At 39.0% G+C, this 24738-nt stretch overlaps 4 protein-coding genes across 4 annotated transcripts; 2 read left to right on the forward strand and 2 right to left on the reverse strand.

Moving 5' to 3' along the window:
- Positions 1-346: 346 nt before the first annotated feature.
- Positions 347-7269, reverse strand: LOC137815501 (uncharacterized). The gene is made up of 10 exons (XM_068618617.1): positions 6987-7269; positions 6904-6928; positions 5619-6832; positions 5458-5465; positions 4242-5410; positions 2885-4122; positions 2766-2826; positions 2200-2431; positions 1933-2119; positions 347-507 (listed from the first exon to the last, which is right to left on the reverse strand). The coding sequence occupies exons 1-10, from the start codon at positions 7267-7269 to the stop codon at positions 347-349; spliced, it is 4578 nt and encodes a 1525-aa protein (XP_068474718.1).
- Positions 7266-10598, reverse strand: LOC137815502 (uncharacterized). The gene is made up of 5 exons (XM_068618618.1): positions 9967-10598; positions 9270-9413; positions 8863-9007; positions 8497-8811; positions 7266-8450 (listed from the first exon to the last, which is right to left on the reverse strand). The coding sequence occupies exons 1-5, from the start codon at positions 10596-10598 to the stop codon at positions 7266-7268; spliced, it is 2421 nt and encodes an 806-aa protein (XP_068474719.1).
- A 14-nt stretch (positions 10599-10612) lies between these two features.
- On the forward strand, positions 10613-14647 carry LOC137815503 (uncharacterized). The gene is made up of 3 exons (XM_068618619.1): positions 10613-10664; positions 13185-14084; positions 14298-14647. Exons 1-3 carry the CDS (start codon positions 10613-10615, stop codon positions 14645-14647), a joined length of 1302 nt encoding a protein of 433 aa, XP_068474720.1.
- A 1-nt stretch (position 14648) lies between these two features.
- Positions 14649-24488, forward strand: LOC137815504 (uncharacterized). Its single transcript, XM_068618620.1, has 20 exons — positions 14649-14671; positions 14743-15110; positions 15431-15757; positions 16128-16238; positions 16526-17780; positions 17888-18363; positions 18656-18716; positions 18824-19245; positions 19292-19364; positions 19436-20022; positions 20124-20414; positions 20497-20533; positions 20596-20774; positions 21183-21444; positions 21556-22365; positions 22473-23218; positions 23267-23650; positions 23769-23877; positions 24021-24262; positions 24385-24488. The coding sequence occupies exons 1-20, from the start codon at positions 14649-14651 to the stop codon at positions 24486-24488; spliced, it is 6867 nt and encodes a 2288-aa protein (XP_068474721.1).
- The last annotated feature ends 250 nt before the right edge of the window (positions 24489-24738 follow it).

Consider the following 24738-nt stretch of genomic DNA (forward strand, 5'->3'; position numbering starts at 1 on the left):
AAATTCTGTTAAGTTTACCTTTATAGCTAGGTTTCTTCTCTCTCCAGGCCGTTATGCTTTTGGACGCGTGGCTCGCATCCAGCCCGGCACGTGTCGCCATCTGGGCTGGGATAGCAGGTAGCGCCCAACCCTACACGTGTCATCATCTGAGCTAGGGTAACTCGAGCGTCACTTCTCTATTGCACCCAACCCTACACGTGTCATCATCTGGGTTGGAGTAACAGACAGCATCCAACCCTACACGTGTCGTCATCTGGGTTGGGGCAACTTGAACGTTATTTCTGTGTATTAACCAGCCGCACAACTAAGTCATCTACCCATGGAGCAAGCTAACACGCAATGTGCCTTAGAACACCACCTGACCAGGCGAGTATCGGGTGAAGCACAGTGCACCATCTCTGTGATATCGCCTGGTTTTAATGGCACCCTCCTTGTCACTGCGCCATGAATGTTCTTGGGCTGAGGAGACCTTGTCACCAACGAATGTCCACTCTGGGAATCCTGTCGCTGATAGCCAATGAATTGTTTATAGAAGATTTTCGTACACTTTTAAAACAAGATTGAATTTATCTCAGGAAACAATTGATTCAGAAATTCAGTTCGCCAAAACAGCAAGCAAAAGCTATTGTACCAGAAAAACAATCGGTTGTTTCACAGAAACAATCGGTTGTTTATACCAGCAAACAACAAATAAAACTGAATTTAAAGAGTTAGAGATGAAGAGATTGTACACAGTTATTTATACTGGTTCACTCCAAACCCAGAGCTACATCCAGTCTTCTCAGAAACCCTGAGGAAATCCACTAAGCAACCACACCTTGATCACTTACACAACAAACAAGAGAATGACCTTGAACACCTCAAGAGAGACACTCTCCTTATCCAACACACCTACACCAAGATTGCTGATCTTGATCCCCTCAAGAACACACAACCAATCTTAGCAAACACAAACGAAACTTGTTTCAGAGAGAATACAAGGATTACACTTGTTACAGAAGATAATCTGAAATCAATACAAGCAGAATCCTATTCCACAACTTTGATCAATCACACACTCTTAGCAATCTTAGCTCTTTGAAAAACTTAGAAACTCTTCTCAAAACTTGTCAAAAGATTTATTGCCAAATCTGTTCTTCTGAATATATTCAAAGATGTAGTTTGTTATCAAATCTTAACAAACTCTTAAATTGCATTAAAAGATTGGTCAAAGCATTTAATGACTGGAGCGTAAGCAGTTAAAACATTTAAAGCTCAATCAAAGCAAAAACAGTTTTTCTGTTATGGTCCAAAAAAAAACAATCAGTTGTTTCCTCGAATCAATCGGTTGTTTTGGTACTTAACAGTTCAACCATTTTAAAAACAGTTTTCAATCTTATTCAAAACACCTAAGTATAAACAATCGGTTGTTTCGACAAACCAATCAGTTGTTTCGACAAACCAATCGGTTATTTTAACTTAGTGTGAAAACATTTTACTTTCATAAAGATTGAGATTCCTAATGCTTTAGATTTAATCAAAGGGTGGATTACAACATATAAACTACCCCATAAATAAGCTAAACCAGCACAGATACACCAAGCACAACAAAGGCTTCAACATCCTTCAAAGGGATTGGATTCTTCAAAGCTTGAACACCACTTGGTTCAACATTATTCCCACCAATAACACTAATGGTACCATCAGTATTATTCCCACCAATACCACCGATGGTACCCTCAGTATTATTCCCACCAATAACAATGATCGTCCCATCACTATTATTCCCACCAATAACACTCATGGTACCATCAATATTATTCCCACCAACAACACTGATGGTACCATCAGTATTATTCCCACCAAAAACACTGATGGTACCATCAGTTTTATTCCCACCAATAACACTGATGGTACCATCAGTATTATTCCCACCAATAACACTGATGGTACCATCAGTATTATTCCCACCAATAACACTCATGGTACCATCAGTACTATTCCCACGAATAACCCTGATGGTATCATCAGTATTATTCCCACCAATAACACTGATGGTACCATCATTTATATTCCCACCAATAACACTGATGGTACCATCAGTATTATTCCCACCAATAACAGTCCTGGTACCATCAGTCTTATTCCCACTAATAACACTGATGGTACCACTAGTATTATTACCACCAATAACACTAATGGTGCCATCAATATTAATACCACAATTAAAACTGATGGTACAATAACAATGATGGTCCTATCAGTATTATTACTACGAATAACACTGATGGTACCATCAGTATTATTCACACCAATAACACTGATGGTACCAACAATATTGTTCCCACGAATAACATTGATGGTATCATCAGTATTATTCCCACCAATAACACTGATGGTACCATCAGTATTATTCCCACTAATAACACTCATGGTACCATCGATGTTATTACTACCAATAAGACAGATGGTACCATTAGTATTTTTGCCACCAATAACATTGATGGTACCATAAGTTATATTCCCACCAATAACACAAATGGTCCATCAGTATTATTCCCACCAATAACACTGATGGTACCATGAGTTATATTCCCACCAATAAAACTGATGGTACCATCAGTATTATTCTCACCAATAACATTGATGGTACCATCAGTATGATTCCCACTAATAACACTGATGGTACTGTCGGTATTAATCCTACCAATAACACTGATGGTACCATCAATATTATTCCCAACAATAACCCTGATGGTACCATCATTTATATTCCTACCAATAACACAGATGGTACCATCAGTATTATTCCCACCAATAACACTGATGGTAGCATCAGTATTATTCCTACCAATAACATTGATGGTACCATCAGTATTATTCCCAGCAATAACACTCATGGTACCATCAGTATTATTCCCACCAATAACACTCATGGTACCATCAGTATTATTCCCACCAATAACTCTAATGCTACCATAAATATTATTCCCACCAGTAACAGAGATGGTACCATCACTTATCTTCCCACCAATAACACTGATGGTACCATCAGTATTATTCCCACCAATAACACCGATGGTACCATAGGTATTATTCCGACCAATAACACCGTTGGTACCATCAATACAATTCCCACCAATAACTTTGCTGGTACCATTAGTATTATTCCCACCAATAACAGAGATGGTATAATCAGTTATATTCCCACAAATAACACCGCTAGTAGCATCAGTAATATTCCCACCAATAACATTGATGGTACCATCAGTATTATTCCCACCAATAAAAGAGATGGTACCATTAGTTATATTGTCACCAATAACACTGATGGTACCATAAGTTATATTCCCACGCATAACACAGATGCTACCATCAGTATTATTCCCACCAATAACACTGATGGTACCATAAATATTATTCCCACCAATAACACTGATGATACCATAAGGATTATTGCCACCAATAACACTTATGGTACCATAAGTTATATTCCCACTCATAACACAGATGCTACCATCAGTATTATTCCCAACAATAACACTGATGGTACCATAAATATTATTCCCACCAATAACACTGATGATACCATAAGTATTATTCCCACCAATAATACTGATGGTACCATCAGTTATATTCCCACCAATAAAACAGATGGTACCATCAGTATTATTCGCACCAATAACACTGATGGTACCGTCAGTATGATACCCACCAATAACACTGATGGTACCATCAGTATTATTCCCACCAATAACCCTGATGGTACCATCATTTATATTCCAACAAATAACACTGATGGTACCATCAGTATTATTTCCACCAATAACACTGATGGAACCATCAGTATTATTCCTACCAATAACAGTGATGGTACCATCAGTATTATTCCCACCAATAACACTCATGGTACCATCAGTATTTTTCCCACCAATAACACTCATGGTACTATCAGTATTATTCCCACCAATAACTCTAATGGTACCATCAATATTATTCCCACCAGTAACAGAGATGGTACCATCACTTATCTTCCCACCAATAACACTGATGGTACCATCAGTATTATTCCCACCAATAACACCGATGGTACCATAGGTATTATTCCCACCAATAACACCGTTGGTACCATCAATACAATTCCTACCAATAACATTGATGGTACCATCAGTATTATTCCCACCAATAACAGAGATGGTATAATCAGTTATATTCCCACCAATAACACCGCTGGTAGCATCAGTACTATTCCCACCAATAACATTGATGGTCCATCAGTATTATTCCCACTAATAAAAGAGATGGTACAATTAGTTATATTGCCACCAATAACACTGATGGTACCATCTGTTATATTCCCACCAATAACACAGATGGTACAATCAGTATTATTTCCACCAATAACAGTAATGGTACCATCAGTATGATTCCCACCAATAACATCGATGCTACCATAAGGATTATTGCCACCAATAACACTTATGGTACCATAAGTTATATTCCCACCCATAACACAGATGCTACCATCATTTATATTCCAACAAATAACACTGATGGTACCATCAGTATTATTCCCACCAATAAGACTGATGGAACCATCAGTATTATTCCCACCAATAACACTCATGGTACCATCAGTATTATTCCCACCAATAACACTCATGGTACCATCAGTATCATTCCCACCAATAACTCTAATGGTATCATCAATATTATTCCAACCAGTAACAGAGATGGTACCATCACTTATCTTCCCACCAATAACACTGATGGTACCATCAGTATTATTCCCACCAATAACACCGATGGTACCATAGGTATTATTCCCACCAATAACACCGTTGGTACCATCAATACAATTCCCACCAATAACATTGATGGTACCATCAGTATTATTCCCACCAATAACAGAGATGGTATCATCAGTTATATTCCCACCAATAACACCGCTGGTAGCATCAGTACTATTCCCACCAATAACATTGATGGTACCGTCAGTATTATTCCCACCAATAAAAGAGATGGTACCATTAGTTATATTGCCACCAATAACACTGACGGTACCATCTGTTATATTCCCACCAATAACACAGATGGTACAATCAGTATTATTTCCACCAATAACAGTAATGGTACCATCAGTATTATTCCCACCAATAACATCGATGCTACCATAAGGATTATTGCCACCAATAACACTTATGGTACCATAAGTTATATTCCCACCCATAACACAGATGCTACCATCAGTATTATTCCTGCCAATAACACTGACGGTACCATAAATATTATTCCCACCAATAACACTGATGATACCATAAGTATTATTCCCACCAATAACACTGATGGTACCATCAGTTATATTCCCACGAATAAAACAGACGGTACCATCAGTATTATTCCCACCAATAACACTGATGCTACCGTCAGTCTTATACCCACCAATAACATTGATGGTACCATCAGTATTATTCCCACCAATAACCCTGATGGTACATCATTTATATTCCAACAAATAACACTGATGGTACCATCAGTATTATTCCCACCAATAACACTCATGGAACCATCAGTATTATTCCTACCAATAACATTGATGGTACCATCATAATTATTCCCACCAATAACACTCATGGTACCATCAGTATTATTCCCACCAATAATACTAATGGTACCATAAATATTATTCCCACCAATAACACTGATGATACCATAAGTATTATTCCCACCAATAACACTGATGGTACCATCAGTTATATTCCCACCAATAAAACAGATGGTACCATCAGTATTATTCCCACCAATAACACTGATGCTACCGTCAGTATTATACCCACCAATAACACTAATGGTACCATCAATATTATTCCCACCAATAACCCTGATGGTACCATCATTTATATTCCAACAAATATCACTGATGGTACCATCAGTATTATTCCCACCAATAAGACTGATTGAACCATCAGTATTATTCCCACCAATAACACTCATGGTACCATCAGTATTATTCCCACCAATAACACTCATGGTACCATATGTATTATTCCCACCAATAACTCTAATGGTATCATCAATATTATTCCAACCAGTAACAGAGATGGTACCATCACTTATCTTCCCACCAATAACACTGATGGTACCATCAGTATTATTCCCACCAATAACACCGATGGTACCATAGGTATTATTCCCACCAATAACACCGTTGGTACCATCAATACAATTCCCACCAATAACATTGATGGTACCATCAGTATTATTCCCACCAATAACAGAGATGGTATCATCAGTTATATTCCCACCAATAACACCGCTGGTAGCATCAGTACTATTCCCACCAATAACATTGATGGTACCGTCAGTATTATTCCCACCAATAAAAGAGATGGTACCATTAGTTATATTGCCACCAATAACACTGACGGTACCATCAGTTATATTCCCACCAATAACACAGATGGTACAATCAGTATTATTTCCACCAATAACAGTAATGGTACCATCAGTATTATTCCCACCAATAACATCGATGCTACCATAAAGATTATTTCCACCAATAACACTTATGGTACCATAAGTTATATTCCCACCCATAACAAAGATACTACCATCAGTATTATTCCCACCAATAACACTGATGGTACCATAAATATTATTCCCACCAATAAATCTGATGATACCATAAGTATTATTCCCACCAATAACACTGATGGTACCATCAGTTATATTCCCACCAATAAAACAGATGGTACCATCAGTATTATTCCCACCAATAACACTGATGGTACCGTTAGTATTATACCCACCAATAACACTGGTTGTACCATCACTATTATTCCCACCAATAACCCTGATGGTACCATCAGTTAGATTCCAACAAATAACACTGATGGTACCATCAGTATTATTCCCACCAATAACACTGATGGAACCATCAATATTATTCCTACCAATAACATTGATGGTACCATCATAATTATTCCCACCAATAACACTCATGGTACCATCAGTATTATTCCCACCAATAACCCTGATGGTACCAATAATATTATTCCCACGAGTAATAGAGACGGTACCATCAGTACTATTCCCACGAATAACATTGATGGTACCATCAGTATTATTCCCACCATTAACAGAGATCGTACCATCAGTTATATTCCCAACGATAACATTGATGGTACCATCAGTATTGTTCCCACCAATAACACCGATGGTACTATCATTATTATTCCCACCAATAACACTGATGGTATCATCATTGTTCTTCCCACCAATAACACTCATGGTTCCATCAGTATTATTACCAGCAATAACATTGATGGTACCATCAGTATTAATACCACAATTAAAACTAATGGTACAATAACACTGATGGTACTATCAATATTATTCCCACCAATAACACTCATGGTACTATCAGTAATATTCCCACCAATAACATTGATTGTACAATCAGTATTATTTTTACCACTAAAACTAATGGTACCATCAGTATTCTTCCGACCAATAACACTAATGGTACCATCGTAATTATTCCCACCAATAACAGTCATGGTACCATCACTATTATTCCCAACAATAACCCTGATGGTACCATCAATATTATTCCCACCAATAACAGAGAAGGTACCATCAGTTATATTGCCACCAATAACACTGATGGTACCATCAGTTATATTCCCACCAATAACACAGATGGTACCATCAGTATTATTTCCACCAGTAACAGTAATTGTACCATCAGTATTATTCCCACCAATAAAATTGATGGTACAATCAGGATTATTGCCACCAATAACACTGATGGTAGCATAAGTTATATTCCCACCCATAACACAGATGGTACCATCAGTATTATTCCCACCAATAACACTGATGGTACCATCATAATTATTCCCACCAATAACACTCATGGTACCATCAGTATTATTCCCGCCAATAACCCTGATGGTACCATCAATATTATTCCTACCAATAACAGAGATGGTACCATCAGTTATATTGCCACGAATAACACTGATGGTACCATCAGTTATATTCCCACCAATACCACAGATGGTACCATCAGTATTATTTCCACCAATAACAGTAATGGTACCATCAATATTATTCTCACCAGTAACAGAGATGGTACCATCAGTTATCTTCCCACCAATAAAACTAATGGTACCATGAGTATTATTGCCATCAATAACACTTATGGTACCATTAGTATTATTCCCACCAATAACACTGATGTTTCCATCACTATTCTTCCTACCAATAACACTGATGGCAACATCATAATTATTCCCACCAATAACACTCATGGTACCATCAGTATTATTGCCACACATAACACTGATGCTACCATCAGTATTATTCCCACCAATAACACTGATGGTACCATCAATATTATTTCCACCAATAACATTAATGGTACCATTAGTATTAATACAACAATTAAAACTGATTGTACAATAACACTGATGGTACCATTAGTATTAATACCACAATGAAAATTGATGGTACAATAACACTGATGTTACCTTCAGTATTATTACTATGAATAACACTGATGGTACCATCAGTATTATTACTACCAATAACACTGATGGAACCATCAATATTATTACTATCATTAACAATGATGGTACCATCAGTATTATTACTACCAATAAGACAATTGGTACCATTAGTATTATTTCCACCAATAACAATGATGGTACGATCAGTATGATTGCCACCAATAACAGTGATGGTTCCATCAGTATCATTGCCACCAATAACACTGATCGTAGCATCAATATCATTGCCACCAATAACACTGATGGTAGCATCCGTATTCTATCGACCAATAACATTGATTGTACGATCAATATTATTGCCAATAATAACAATGATGGTACCATCAGTACTATTGCCACAAATAACACTGATGGTATGATCAATATTATTGCCACCAATAACACTGATGTTACCATTAGGATTATTGGCACCAATAACACTGATGGTACCATCAGTATTATTCCCACCAATAACACTGATGGTACCATCAGTATTATATCCACCAATAATACTGATGGTACCATCAGTATTATCCCCACCAATAACACTGATGGTACCATCAATAGTTTTGCCACCAATAACACTGATGGTTCCATCAGTATTATTCCCACCAATAACACTAATGGTACCATCAGTATTATTCCCACCAATAACACTGATGGTAGCATCAGTATTATTTCCACCAATAAAACTAATGGTACCATGAGTATTAATACCACAATTAAAACTGATGGTACATGGTAGCTTCAGTATTATTACTACGAATAACACTGATGGTACCATCAGTATTATTACTACCTATAACACTGATGGAACTATCAGTATTATTACTATCAGTATTATTACTATCAATAACAATGATGGTACCGTCAGTATTATTACTACCAATAAGACAGTTGGTACCGTTAGTATTATTGCCACCAATAACAATGATGGTACCATCAGTATGATTGCCACCAATAACATTGATGGTACCATCAGTATGATTGCCACCAATAACACTGATGGTTCCATCAGTATTATTGCCACCAATAACACTAATGGTACCATCAGTATTATATCCACCAATAGCACTGATTATACGATCAATATTATTGCCACTCGTCGTCCGCTCCCATGGAGTGCGTTCCCGCCGCTCCGTTTGGGGTGCCTAAACGTCCGAGGCGGTTTGCACTCTTGGTGTCCAGGCCCAGAGGATATATCCGCGTCCCTCCTGCTGAGGTGTCTAAACACCATGGTGGCGGGTTCGTTTCTTAAGGAAGCACGCCCTTTCTTTTTAATGTTTCCTTACATCTCAAGAGAAAAAATTCAAGACAATGTATACTTAAACTGATTTTTTTTTACTTCGGTGACCTCATTAAAAAACCCCCGAAAGGGAAAAAGAGTGTCCCCTTTTAACTGTGTACTACTTAAAGTCTTTGACTAAAGTAAAACTTCAAATTAGTTGCGTTCCAGGTGCGTGGAATGGGGCCTCCCTCCAGAGTTTCAAGACTGTACGACCCGTTCCCCTTAGGGGACAACTTGTTCTCCAACTCATATGGATGAGCCTTGCGCATGACGAGATCCGCCACCTGGAAGTGGCGAGGCCTCACCTTGGAGTTGTACTGGCGCTCCACCCTTCTCTTCACTGCCTCAGCCTTTATTCTCGCCTCTTCCCTGTCCTCGTCCAACAGGTCTAAATTCACCCTCCTCTCCTCGTTGGACTCCTCTGCCACAAAGTTCTGGAAACGTGGTGAGCTCTCGTGAATCTCCACCGGGATCATCGCATCTGATCTGTACACGAGGCTGAAAGGCATCTCCATGGTGGAGGTCTGGGGCGTGGTTTGATAAGCCCACACTATCCTTGGTACGAACACCTGTTTGATGCGTACCTCTGCACACAACTTCCTCAGTTGCTGGCTTGCAAACTGAGTACAGTTATCCGAGACCAGACGCCTCAGCACACCGAAACGACACACAATGTTTTTCCAAACAAAGTGTTGTACCTTTTGTGCAGTGATCTGTGCCACTGGTTCTGCTTCTATCCACTTTGTGAAGTACTCGATGGCTACTATCAAGTACTTCATCTGCCTTATCGCCAATGGAAATGGCCCCAGAATGTAAATTCCCCAAATATGGAAAGGCCATGGGCTGTAAATTGACCTCAGTTCTTCTGGCGGCGCCTTGTGCCAATCGGCGTGTTGTTGGCACTGCTTGCACCGCTGGGCGTACCCTTAGCAATCTTGCCTTACGGTTGGCCAATAGAAGCCTGCACGTACCACCTTGGATGCTAACGATCTCCCCCCCACGTGGCTTCCACAAATTCTTTCGTGGAGTTCAGCCATTATCAATGTGCACTCATCTCCACTTACACACGTCAAAATTGGGTGTGTGAACCCATGCCCGAATAACGTCTCGTCCACCAGGGTATACCTTGCGGAATTTCTTTTCACCTTCTTGGCCTCTTCTGGCTCCGCTGGGAGGATCCCATCTGCAAGGTAGCGTCTGTAGGGGGTCATCCCGGTGTCTCTTTCTTCAAGGGCGCACACTTGCATGAGGTCCCCTTCTGTGGGCGAGGCCGAGTAGACACTTACGCTAGTGGCCCTCGCCGTTTCCTGAGTCAAAGACCGATGACTCTCCGGCTTTCCCTTAGATGCACTGATCTGGAGGACATCCACTCTGTTATCTGCCACAAACTTTTGAGGCGCCTTGAGGGTCTCTTGGATGACCGTCCTCTGCCTTCCCCCTTGCCTGAGCTGGCCAGCTTGGCGAGCAGGTCAGCACGGGCATTTTGTTCTCTTGGGACGTGCACCAACTCAAATGCCACGAACGCTCCCTTCAGCACCTAGACGCACTTCAAATACGCAGCCATCTGCGGGTCCTTTGCTTGATACTCCCCGGTCACATGCCCCGTGACCAGTAGCGAGTCACTCTTCGCTAAGAGGCTTTGCGCGCCCATCTCCTTGGCTAGAAGCATTCCTGCGATCAGGGCCTCATACTCTGCCTGGTTGTTGCTTGCCTTGAAGGCGAATCGCAGGGCTTGCTCAATCAATACCCCGTTGGGCCCCTCCAAGACTATCCTAACGCCGGTTCCCTGTTGCTTCGAGGATCCGTCTACTGACAACAGCCACTGGGAATCAAGCTCCACTTCCCGTGGGGCGCCTCCCGGTGATAGTTCTGTGACGAAGTCTACATGGATCTGTCCCTTGATGGATCCCCTGGGCTTGTATACTGTATCGAACTCTGATAGTTCCACCGCCTAGCAAACCATCCTCCCAGCTATATCTGGCTTCTGCAACAGTGTAAAACTGTGGAAATAGTGGCGGAGCCTCCTGGATGAGAACACCACTGCTAGGGCCGCTTTCTCCAAAGATTGATACCTCGTAGAAACTTAGGAAAACTGGGAAACTAATCGGTGAAAATGAGCAAAACCACGAACAAACGGTGAAATTGAACGAAACTTCAAAGACGAACGGTGAATCTTGCAAGATTCTTGAAAAACCTCCACAGAGCTCGCTACTGAACCTCCAACAACTTGCGGTGGGACAATCGTTTTAGAACGGGCCCCACGGTGGGCGCCAAATGTTCCTGTCGGTTCACCAGATCGCGCTTCGTGCGCAGCTAAGACTCGCGTATCAAGGACTCCTTCGTCTTTGTTCCAGTTCACCACCCTTCATCGCCGTAAGCACCTAAAATAGAGAGAACAAAGGGCGCCCTCGCGGCCGTTTGCACTCCGACGCTCAAGTCAGTAAGGCAGTAAACACCGTGCACCTCCGTATCGGAACACTGTGACTCAGGTGTTCTGAAGGTGTGTAACCGTTTTCTAACTAACTTGTCTCTGGTGCTCAAATCACTCGTGCCTACAAGGTGTAAGCTAGCAAAATGATTCGAGTGTGTGTAAAAATGTAAAAAATGTACCTCTATAAGCTTTCAGAAAAGCTTATATACCTTGGGTTTCAGTGCTACTGCCACGTGTCACTTATGACTTAAGCGCAACTTCACGTGAAATGTCTTACGACGCTGTAACCCAACTTAGGGAAATCCCAGCGCGTAAGTCTTCCCTCCTCGAAGTACATCCGGCGCAGGGGATGACTACCTGGGTGCCAACTCATGCACCCCAGCCTCTAGTCACTCGCCCTGGGAGTATCTCAGCCTTCCTCTCGCACCATGCACGTAAATTACCCCTGGGACGAGGCCCTCTCCCGGGTCGTGTCTGTCCCAGCGATTCTCCAAAGGTGGCGTGGATTGCCACGTCCCTACACCTCATGCATGGGTACTTCACAAGTCAGGTCACTCCCTGCTGGTACTGGGAATATGGCCTTGAAGCCACCTTTCTCTTCTCTTTATTGTTGTTCTGAGGTACCGAGGCCTAAAGCCTCCACGCCCGAACCATGGCCTCTAACTGTGCCGCCCCCTCCACGGTCTTCCCTACCCATGGGTATCGGGGGGTGGCACCATCTGGGCCAAAGCACGCTCTTAGAACAACGGGTCACACCTTTAAGGTGGGCGACGCCTAAACCTGCCGACGCCCAAAGCTGGCGACGCTCATACCTGGAGACACCCCTGCCTGGCGACGCCCGAGGCGGTCAATACTAACTTTCCTCCTTGGAGCCCCTTGGTGGGTCCCATCGTATGTTTGACTTTGGTCCACGCCCGAGGACGGGTCGGTACAGGTACCATCAATGTTATTGGTAACAATGATACTGATGGTACACTCATTGTTATTGCTGGCAATGATACTGATGGTACCATCTGTGTTATTGGTGGGAATCATACTGATGGTACCATCAGTGTTATTGGTGGGAATAATATTCATGGTACCATCAATTTTATTCCTAGCAATCATACTGATGGTACCATCAGTGTTATTGCTGGCAATAATCCTAATGGTACCATCAATGTTATTGGTGGGAATAATACTGATGGTACCATGTGTGTTATTGGTGGGAATATAACTGATAGTACCATCAGGGTTACTGGTGGGAATAATACTGATGGTACCATCAGTGTTATTAGTGCGAATAATACTGATGGTACCATCAGTGTTGTTGGTGGGAATAATACTGATGGTACCATCAGTGTTATTGGTGGAAATAAGAGTAATGGTACCATCAGTGTTATTGATGGGAATAATACAAATGGTACCATCAGTGTTATTGGTGGGAATAATACTGATTGTACCACGAGTGTTATTGGTGGGAATAATACTGATTGTACCATCAGTGTTATTTGTGGGACTAATACTGATGGTACCATCAATTTTATTGGTGGGAATAATAATGATGCTACCATCAATGTTGTTGGTGGGAATAATACTAATGCTACCATCATTGTTGTTGGTGGGAATAATACTAATCGCACCATCAATGTTATTGGTGGGAATAATACAGACGGTACCACCAGTATTATTGGTGGGGATAATATTGATCGTAGCATCAGTGTTATTGCTAGGAATAATATTGATGGTCCCATCTATGTTATTGCTGGCAATAATCCTAATGGTATCATCAATGTTATTGGTGGCAATAATCCTTATGGTACCATCAGTGTTATTGGTCGGAATAATACTGATTGTACCATGAGTGTTATTGGTGGGAATAATACTGATTGTACCATCAGTGTTATTGGTGGGACTAATACTGATGGTACCATCAGTGTTATTGGTGGGAATAATAATGATGCTACCATCAATGTTGTTGGTGGGAATAATACGGATGCTACCATCAGTGTTGTTGGTGGGAATAATATTAATCGCACCATCAATGTTATTGGTGGGAATAATACAGACAGTACCACCAGTATTATTGGTGGGGATAATATTGATGGTAGCATCAGTGTTATTGCTATGAATAATACTGATGGTCCCATCTATGTTATTGCTGGCAATAATCCTAATGGTACCATCAATGTTATTGGTGGCAATAATCCTTATGGTACCATCAGTGTTATTGGTGGGAATAATACTGATTGTACCATCAGTGTTGTTGGTGGCAATAATACTAATTGTACCATTAGTGTTATTGGTTGCAATGATACTGATGGTACAATAAGTGAAATTGATGAATATAATATTGATGGTACTATCAGTGTTATTAGTGGCAATGATACTGATGGTACCATCAGTGTTATTGGTTGAAATGATATTGATTGTAGCATCATTGTGATTGGTGGCAATCATATTGATTGTACCATCACTGTTATTGGTTGAAATAATAATTATGGTACCATCAGTTTTATTGATGGGAATAATACTGATGGTACCATCAGTGTTATTGGTGGGAATATAAATGATGGTACCATCAGGGTTATTGGTAGGAATAATACTCATGGTACCATCAGCGTTATTGGTGGCAATAATACATATGGTACCTTCAATGTTATTGGTTGGAATAATATTGATGGTACCATTAGTGTTATTGGTGGGAATAATACTGATAGTACCGTCAGTGTTATTGGTGGGAATAATACTGATGGTACCATGAGTGTTATTAGTGGGAATAATACTGACGGTACCATCACTGTTATTGGTTGGAATAATACTGATGGTACCATCAGTGTTGTTGGTGGGAATAATACTGATGCTACCAACACTGTTATTGGTGGGAATTAAACTGATGGTACCATCAGTGTTATTGGTGGGAATAATACTGATGGTACCATCAGTGTTATTGGTGGGAATAAAACTGATGGTACCATCAATATTATTGTTTGCAATAATAGTGATGGTACGATTAGGGTTATTGGTGTCAATAATACTGATAGTAGTATCTATGTTATTGGTAGTAATAATACTGACGGTACCGCCAGTGTTATTCATTGTAATAATACTGATAGTACCATTAGTGTTTTTTTACCATCACTTTTAATTGTTGTATTAATATTGATGGTACCATCAGAGCTATTAATTGTAAAAATACAGATGGTACCATCCGAGTTACTGGTGGTAATAATACAGATGGTACCATCAGTGTTATAGGTGGGAATAACACTGATGGTACCATCAGCGTTATGGGTGGGAATAACACTGATGGTACCATGAGTGTTATTGGTGGGAATAATATTGATGGTACCATCAATGTTATTTGTTGGAATAATACATATGGTACCATCAGTGTTATTGGTGGGAATAATACTGATGGTACCATTATTGTTATTGGTGGGAATAACTCTGATGGTAACATCAGTGTTATTGGTGGGAATAATACTGATGGTACCATCAATGTTATTGGTGGGAATAATACATATGGTACCATCAGTGTTATTGGTGGAAATAATACTGATGGTACCATCATTGTTATTGGTGGGAATAACTCTGATGGTACCATCAATGTTATTGGTGCGAATAACACTGATGGTACCATCAGTGTAATTTGTTGGAATAAAACTAATGCTACCTTCAGTGTTATTGGTTGGAATAATACTAATAGTACCATCAATGTTATTGGTGGGAATAATATTGATGGTACCATTAGTGTTATTGGTGGGAATAATACTGATTGTACCATCATTGTTATTGTTGGGAATATAACTGATGGTGCTATCAGTGTTATTGATGGGAGTATTATGGATGGTACCGTTAGTGTTATTGGTGGGAATAATACTGATGGTACCATCAGTGTTATTTGTTGGAATAATTTGTTGGAATATAACTGATGGAACCGTGAGTGTTATTGGTGGGAATAAGACTGATGGTACCATCAGTGTTATTGGTGGGAATAACGCTGATGGTACCATGAGTGTTATTGGTGGGAATAATACTTATGGTACCATCAGTGTTATTCGTTGCAATAATAGTGATGGTACCATTAGTGTTATTTGTGTCAATAATAGTGATGGTACGATCTATGTTATTCATAGTAATAAGACTGATGGTTCCATCAGTGTTATTAATAGGAATAACAGTGATGGTACCATCAGTGTTATTGGTGGGAATAACACAGATGGAACCATGAGTGTTATTACGGGAATAATACTTATGGTAATATCAATGTTTTCGGGGGGAATAATACTGAAGGTACCATCAGTGTTAATGGTGGGAATAATACTAATGGTACCATCAGTGTTATTGGTGGGAATAATACTAACGGTACCATCACTGTTATTGGGGGGAATAATACTGATGGTACCATCAATGTTTTTTGGAGGAATAATAGTGAAGGTACCATCAATGTTTTTCATAGTAATAATATTGATGGTTCCATCAGTTTTATTGGTAGTAATAATACTGATGGTACCATCAGTGTTAGTGTGGGTATAATACTGATGGCACCATCAGTGTTATTTATTGGTGGGAATAATATTGTTGGTACCATAAGTGTTATTGGTTCGAATAACACTGATGGTACCATCAGTGTTATTGGTTGGAATTATACAAATGGTACCATCAGTGTTATTGGTTGGAAAAATTTTGATGGTACCATCAGTGTTATTGGTGGAAATAATACTGATGGTACCATCAGTGTTATTCGTGGGAATAATAATGATCCTACCATCAGTGTTGTTCGAGGGAATAATACTAACGGTACCATTACTATTATTGGGGGGAAAAATACTGAGGGTACCATCAATGTTTTTTGGGGGAATAATACTGATGGTACCATCAATGTTTTTTATAGTAATAATATTGATGGTTCAATCAGTGTTATTGGTAGTAATAATACTAATGGTACCATCAGTGTTATTGGTGGGAATAATACTGATGGTACCATCACTGTTATTGGTTGGAATAACACTGATGGTACCATCAGTGTTATTGGTTGGAATAATACTGATGGAACCATCAGTGTTGTTGGTGGGAATAATACTGATGCTACCAACACTGTTATTGGTGGGAATAATACTGATGGTACCATCAGTGTTATTGGTGGGAATAATATTGATGGTACCATGAGTATTATTGTTTGCAATAATAGTGATGGTACGATAAGTGTTATTGGTGTCAATAATACTGATAGTACTATCCATGTTATTGGTAGTAATAATACTGACGATACCGCCAGTGTTATTCGTTCTAATAATACTGATAGTACCATTAGTGTTTTTGTACCATCACTTTTAATTGTGGTATTAATATTGATGGTACCATCAGTGCTATTAATGGTAATAATACAGATGGTACCATCCGAGTTATTGGTGGTAATAATACAGATGGTACCATCAGTGTTATGGGTGGGAATAACACTGATGGTACCATCAGCGTTGTGGGTGGGAATAACACTGATGGTACCATCAGTGTTATTGGTGGGAGTAAGACTGATGGTACCATCAATGTTATTGGTGGGAATAATACATATGGTACCATCAATGTTATTGGTGGGAATAATACTGATGGTACCATCATTGTTATTGGTGGGAATAACTCTGATGGTACCATCAGTGTTATTGGTGGGAATAACACTGATGGTACCATCAGTGTAATTTGTTCGAATAACACTGATGGTACCTTCAGTGTTATTGGTTGGAATAATACTGATGGTACCATCACTGTTATTGGTGGGAAAAATACTGATGGTACCATGAGTGTTATTGGCGGGAATAATACTGATTGTACCATCATTGTTATTGTTGGGAATATAACTGATGGTGCTATCAGTGTTATTGATGGGAGTAATATTGACGGTACCGTTAGTGTTATTGGTGGGAATAATACTAATGGTACCATCAGTGTTATTAGTGCGAATAATACTGATGGTACCATCAGTGTTGTTGGTGGGAATAATACTGATGGTACCATCAGTGTTATTGGTGGAAATAAGAGTAATGGTACCATCAGTGTTATTGATGGGAATAATACAAATGGTACCATCAGTGTTATTGGTGGGAATAATACTGATTGTACCACGAGTGTTATTGGTGGGAATAATACTGATTGTACCATCAGTGTTATTTGTGGGACTAATACTGATGGTACCATCAATTTTATTGGTGGGAATAATACTGATGGTACCATCAATTTTATTGGTGGGAATAATAATGATGCTACCATCAATGTTGTTGGTGGGAATAATACTGATGCTACCATCATTGTTGTTGGTGGGAATAATACTAATCGCACCATCAATGTTATTGGTGGGAATAATACAAACGGTACCACCAGTATTATTGGTGGGGATAATATTGATCGTAGCATCAGTGTTATTGCTAGGAATAATATTGATGGTCCCATCTATGTTATTGCTGGCAATAATCCTAATGGTATCATCAATGTTATTGGTGGCAATAATCCTTATGGTACCATCAGTGTTATTGGTCGGAATAATACTGATTGTACCATGAGTGTTATTGGTGGGAATAATACTGATTGTACCATCAGTGTTATTGGTGGGACTAATACTGATGGTACCATCAGTGTTATTGGTGGGAATAATAATGATGCTACCATCAATGTTGTTGGTGGGAATAATACGGATGCTACCATCAGTGTTGTTGGTGGGAATAATATTAATCGCACCATCAATGTTATTGGTGGGAATAATACAGACAGTACCACCAGTATTATTGGTGGGGATAATATTGATGGTAGCATCAGTGTTATTGCTATGAATAATACTGATGGTCCCATCTATGTTATTGCTGGCAATAATCCTAATGGTACCATCAATGTTATTGGGGGCAATAATCCTTATGGTACCATCAGTGTTATTGGTGGGAATAATACTGATTCTACCATCAGTGTTGTTGGTGGCAATAATACTAATTGTACCATTAGTGTTATTGGTTGCAATGATACTGATGGTACAATAAGTGAAATTGATGAATATATTATTGATGGTACTATCAGTGTTATTAGTGGCAATGATACTGATGGTACCATCAGTGTTATTGGTTGCAATGATATTGATTGTAGCATCATTGTTATTGGTGGCAATCATATTGATTGTACCATCACTGTTATTGGTTGAAATAATAATTATGGTACCATCAGTTTTATTGATGGGAATAATCCTGATGGTACCATCAGTGTTATTGGTGGGAATATAAATGATGGTACCATCAGGGTTATTGGTAGGAATAATACTCATGGTACCATCAGCGTTATTGGTGGCAATAATACATATGGTACCTTCAATGTTATTGGTTGGAATAAAATTGATGGTACCATTAGTGTTATTGGTGGGAATAATACTGATAGTACCGTCAGTGTTATTGTTGGGAATAATACTGATGGTACCATGAGTGTTATTAGTGGGAATAATACTGACGGTACCATCACTGTTATTGGTTGGAATAATACTGATGGTACCATCAGTGTTGTTGGTGGGAATAATACTGATGCTACCAACACTGTTATTGGTGGGAATAAAACTGATGGTACCATCAGTGTTATTGGTGGGAATAATACTGATGGTACCATCAGTGTTATTGGTGGGAATAAAACTGATGGTACCATCAATATTATTGTTTGCAATAATAGTGATGGTACGATTAGGGTTATTGGTGTCAATAATACTGATAGTAGTATCTATGTTATTGGTAGTAATAATACTGACGGTACCGCCAGTGTTATTCATTGTAATAATACTGATAGTACCATTAGTGTTTTTTTACCATCACTTTTAATTGTTGTATTAATATTGATGGTACCATCAGAGCTATTAATTGTAAAAATACAGATGGTACCATCCGAGTTACTGGTGGTAATAACACTGATGGTACCATCAGCGTTATGGGTGGGAATAACACTGATGGTACCATGAGTGTTATTGGTGGGAATAATATTGATGGTACCATCAATGTTATTGGTTGGAATAATACATATGGTACCATCAGTGTTGTTGGTGGGAATAATACTAATGGTACCATTATTGTTATTGGTGGGAATAACTCTGATGGTAACATCAGTGTTATTGGTGGGAATAATACTGATGGTACCATCAATGTTATTGGTGGGAATAATACATATGGTACCATCAGTGTTATTGGTGGAAATAATACTGATGGTACCATCATTGTTATTGGTGGGAATAACTCTGATGGTACCATCAGTGTTATTGGTGGGAATAACACTGATGGTACCATCAGTGTAATTTGTTGGAATAAAACTAATGCTACCTTCAGTGTTATTGGTTGGAATAATACTAATAGTACCATCAATGTTATTGGTGGGAATAATACTGATGGTACCATTAGTGTTATTGGTGGGAATAATACTGATTGTACCATCATTGTTATTGTTGGGAATATAACTGATGGTGCTATCAGTGTTATTGATGGGAGTATTATGGATGGTACCGTTAGTGTTATTGGTGGGAATAATACTGATGGTACCATTAGTGTTATTTGTTGGAATAATTTGTTGGAATATAACTGATGGAACCGTGAGTGTTATTGGTGGGAATAAGACTGATGGTACCATCAGTGTTATTGGTGGGAATAACACTGATGGTACCATGAGTGTTATTGGTGGGAATAATACTTATGGTACCATCAGTGTTATTCGTTGCAATAATAGTGATGGTACCATTAGTGATATTTGTGTCAATAATAGTGATGGTACGATCTATGTTATTCATAGTAATAAGACTGATGGTTCCATCAGTGTTATTAATAGGAATAACAGTGATGGTACCATCAGTGTTATTGGTGGGAATAACACTGATGGAACCATGAGTGTTATTACGGGAATAATACTTATGGTACTATCAATGTTTTCGGGGGGAATAATACTGAAGGTACCATCAGTGTTAATGGTGGGAATAATACTAATGGTACCATAAGTGTTATTGGTGGGAATAATACTAACGGTACCATCACTGTTATTGGGGGGAATAATACTGATGGTACCATCAATGTTTTTTGGAGGAATAATACTGAAGGTACCATCAATGTTTTTCATAGTAACAATATTGATGGTTCCATCAGTTTTATTGGTAGTAATAATACTGATGGTACCATCAGTGTTAGTGTGGGTATAATACTGATGGCACCATCAGTGTTATTTATTGGTGGGAATAATATTGTTGGTACCATAAGTGTTATTGGTTCGAATAACACTGATGGTACCATCAGTGTTATTGGTTGAAATAATACTGATGGTACCATCAGTGTTATTCGTGGGAATAATAATGATCCTACCATCAGTGTTGTTCGAGGGAATAATACTAACGGTACCATTACTATTATTGGGGGGAAAAATACTGAGGGTACCATCAATGTTTTTTGGGGGAATAATACTGATGGTAGGATCAATGTTTTTTATAGTACTAATATTGATGGTTCAATCAGTGTTATTGGTAGTAATAATACTAATGGTACCATCAGTGTTATTGGTGGGAATAATACTGATGGTACCATCACTGTTATTGGTTGGAATAACACTGATGGTACCATCAGTGTTATTGGTTGGAATAATACTGATGGAACCATCAGTGTTGTTGGTGGGAATAATACTGATGCTACCAACACTGTTATTGGTGGGAATAATACTGATGGTACCATCAGTGTTATTGGTGGGAATAATATTGATGGTACCATGAGTATTATTGTTTGCAATAATAGTGATGGTACGATAAGTGTTATTGGTGTCAATAATACTGATAGTACTATCTATGTTATTGGTAGTAATAATACTGACGGTACCGCCAGTGTTATTCGTTCTAATAATACTGATGGTACCATTAGTGTTTTTGTACCATCACTTTTAATTGTGGTATTAATATTGATGGTACCATCAGTGCTATTAATGGTAATAATACAGATGGTACCATCCGAGTTATTGGTGGTAATAATACAGATGGTACCATCAGTGTTATGGGTGGGAATAACACTGATGGTACCATCAGCGTTGTGGGTGGGAATAACACTGATGGTACCATCAGTGTTATTGGTGGGAGTAATACTGATGGTACCATCACTGTTATTGGTGGGAATAATAAATATGGTACCATCAATGTTATTGGTGGGAATAATACTGATGGTACCATCATTGTTATTGGTGGGAATAACTCTGATGGTACCATCAGTGTTATTGGTGGGAATAACACTGATGGTACCATCAGTGTAATTTGTTCGAATAACACTGATGGTACCTTCAGTGTTATTGGTTGGAATAATACTGATGGTACCATCACTGTTATTGGTGGGAATAATACTGATGGTACCATGAGTGTTATTGGTGGGAATAATACTGATTGTACCATCATTGTTATTGTTGGGAATATAACTGATGGTGCTATCAGTGTTATTGATGGGAGTAATATTGATGGTACCGTTAGTGTTATTGGTGGGAATAATACGAATGGTACCATCAGTGTTATTTGTTGGAATATAACTGATGGTACCGTTAGTGTTATTGGTGGGAATAATACTGATGGTACCATCAGTGTTATAGGTGGGAAGAATACTGATGGTACCATCAATGTTATTGGTGGGAATAATAGTGATGGTACCATCACTGTTATTGGTGGGAACAATATTGATGGTACCATCAGTGTTATTGGTAGGAACAATACTGATGGTACCATCAGTGTTATTGTTGGGAATATAACTGATGGTGCTAACAGTGTTATTGATTGGAGTAATATTGATGGTACCGTTAGTGTCATTGGTGGGAATAATACTGATGGTACCATCAATGTTATTGGTTGGAATATAACTGATGGTACCATCAGTGTTATTGGTGGTAATAATACTGATGGTACCATCAGTGTTATTGGTGGGAATAACACTGATGGTACTATTAGTGTTATTGGTTGCAATAATAGTGATGGTACCATTAGAGTTATTGGTGTCAATAATAGTGATGGTACCATATAAGTTATTGGTAGTAATAATACTGATGGTACCATCACTGTTATTGATAGTTATAATATTGATGGTTCCATCAGTGTTATTGGTAGTAATAATACTGATGGTACCATCCGTGTTATTGGTGGTAATAATACAGATTGCACCATCAGAGTTATGGGTGGGAATAACACTGATGGTACCATCTGTGTTATTGGTGGGAATAATACTGATGGTACCATCAATGTTATTGGTGGGAATAATACTGATGGTACCATCAATGTTATTGGTGGGAATAAGACTGATGTTACCATCAATGTTATTGGTGGGAATATAAATGATGGTACCGTGAGGGTTATTGGTGGGAATAATACTGATGGTACCATCAGTGTTATTGGTGGGAATAATACTGATGGTACCTTCAGTGTTATTGGTGGGAATAATACTGATGGTACCTTCAGTGTTATTGGTGGGAATAATACAAATGGTACCATCAGTGTTATTGGTTGGAAGAATATTGATGGTACCATCAGTGTTATTGGTGGAAATAAAACTGATGGTACCATCAGTGTTGTTCGTGGGAATAATACTGACGGTACCATCACTATTATTGGGGGGAATAATACTGAAGGTACCATCAATGTTTTTTATAGTAATAATAGTGATGGTTCAATTAGTGTTATTGGTAGTAATAATACTAATGGTACCATCAGTGTTATTGGTGGGAATAATACTGATGGTACCATCAGTGTTATTGGTTGGAATAACACTGATGGTACCATCAGTGTTATTGGTTGGAATAATACTGATGGTACCATCAGTGTTGTTGGTGGGAATAATACTGATGCTACCAACACTGTTATTGGTGGGAATAATACTGATGGTACCATCAGTGTTATTGGTGGGAATAATACTGATGGTACCATCAGTATTATTGTTTGCAATAAAGGTGATGGTACGATGAGTGTTATTGGTGTCAATAATACTGATAGTACTATCTATGTTATTGGTAGTAATAATACTGACGGTACCGCCAGTGTTATTCGTTCTAATAATACTGATAGTACCATTAGTGTTTTTGTACCATCACTTTTAATTGTGGTATTAATATTGATGGTACCATCAGTGCTATTAATGGTAATAATACAGATGGTACCATCCGAGTTATTGGTGGTAATAATACAGATGGTACCATCAGTGTTATGGGTGGGAATAACACTGATGGTACCATCAGCGTTGATCCTGCCTGTTGACCAAAACGTTGGAACCTGCCTCGTCAAACTTGGAATGACGTGTGCACCGCGTCAACCTCCGTCCTTCGTCACGATCCACCTCAAGAACCTGCAAAAGAACAGAGCGGCGCCGCTGCGGCCGATCGCACTCCAACGCCCAAGTCAGTGACTGAACCACCAAATACTTCAAGAGTAACACTCAAGAACTCTCAAGGAACCGTGAACCAGTTCTCTCTCACAGTATGCTCAAGAACTCGCAAGCGTAAAGAAT

The sequence above is a fragment of the Phaseolus vulgaris genome, chromosome 1 (genome assembly GCF_000499845.2).
Source record: "Phaseolus vulgaris cultivar G19833 chromosome 1, P. vulgaris v2.0, whole genome shotgun sequence".
Classification (NCBI taxonomy): domain Eukaryota; kingdom Viridiplantae; phylum Streptophyta; class Magnoliopsida; order Fabales; family Fabaceae; genus Phaseolus; species Phaseolus vulgaris.

Bases quoted from the DNA above. Each gene is read 5' to 3' on its own strand.
- LOC137815501 (XM_068618617.1), bottom strand. From the start codon at position 7,269: ATGAGTGTTATTGGTGGGAAGAACAATGATGATACCATCAGTGTTATT. The intron at 4,123-4,241 runs GTTATTGGTGGG...TGTTATTGGTAG, and splicing joins AATACTGATGGACCATCAAT to GAATTGTATTGATGGTACCA. The intron at 2,827-2,884 runs GTACCATGAGTG...TGTTATTGGTAG, and splicing joins TGGTGGGAATAATACTGATG to GAATAATACTGATGCTACCA.
- LOC137815504 (XM_068618620.1), top strand. From the start codon at position 14,649: ATGATATTGATTGTAGCATCATT. The intron at 14,672-14,742 runs GTGATTGGTGGC...TGGTACCATCAG, and splicing joins ATATTGATTGTAGCATCATT to TTTTATTGATGGGAATAATA. The intron at 23,219-23,266 runs GTACCATTAGAG...GTACCATATAAG, and splicing joins TGGTTGCAATAATAGTGATG to TTATTGGTAGTAATAATACT.
- LOC137815502 (XM_068618618.1), bottom strand. From the start codon at position 10,598: ATGAAGTACTTGATAGTAGCCATCGAGTACTTCACAAAGTGGATAGAA. The intron at 9,008-9,269 runs GTACCATCAGTT...TGGTACCATCAG, and splicing joins AATAATACTGAAGCTACCAT to TGTTATTGGTGGGAATAATA. The intron at 8,451-8,496 runs GTACCATCAATT...TGGTACCATCAG, and splicing joins AAGGTAACATCAGTGTTATT to TGTTATTGTACAATCAGTTT.
- LOC137815503 (XM_068618619.1), top strand. From the start codon at position 10,613: ATGGAAATGGCCCCAGAATGTAAATTCCCCAAATATGGAAAGGCCATG. The intron at 10,665-13,184 runs GTAAATTGACCT...GGGTCGGTACAG, and splicing joins ATATGGAAAGGCCATGGGCT to GTACCATCAATGTTATTGGT. The intron at 14,085-14,297 runs GTACCATGAGTG...GGAATAATACAG, and splicing joins TGGTCGGAATAATACTGATT to ACAGTACCACCAGTATTATT.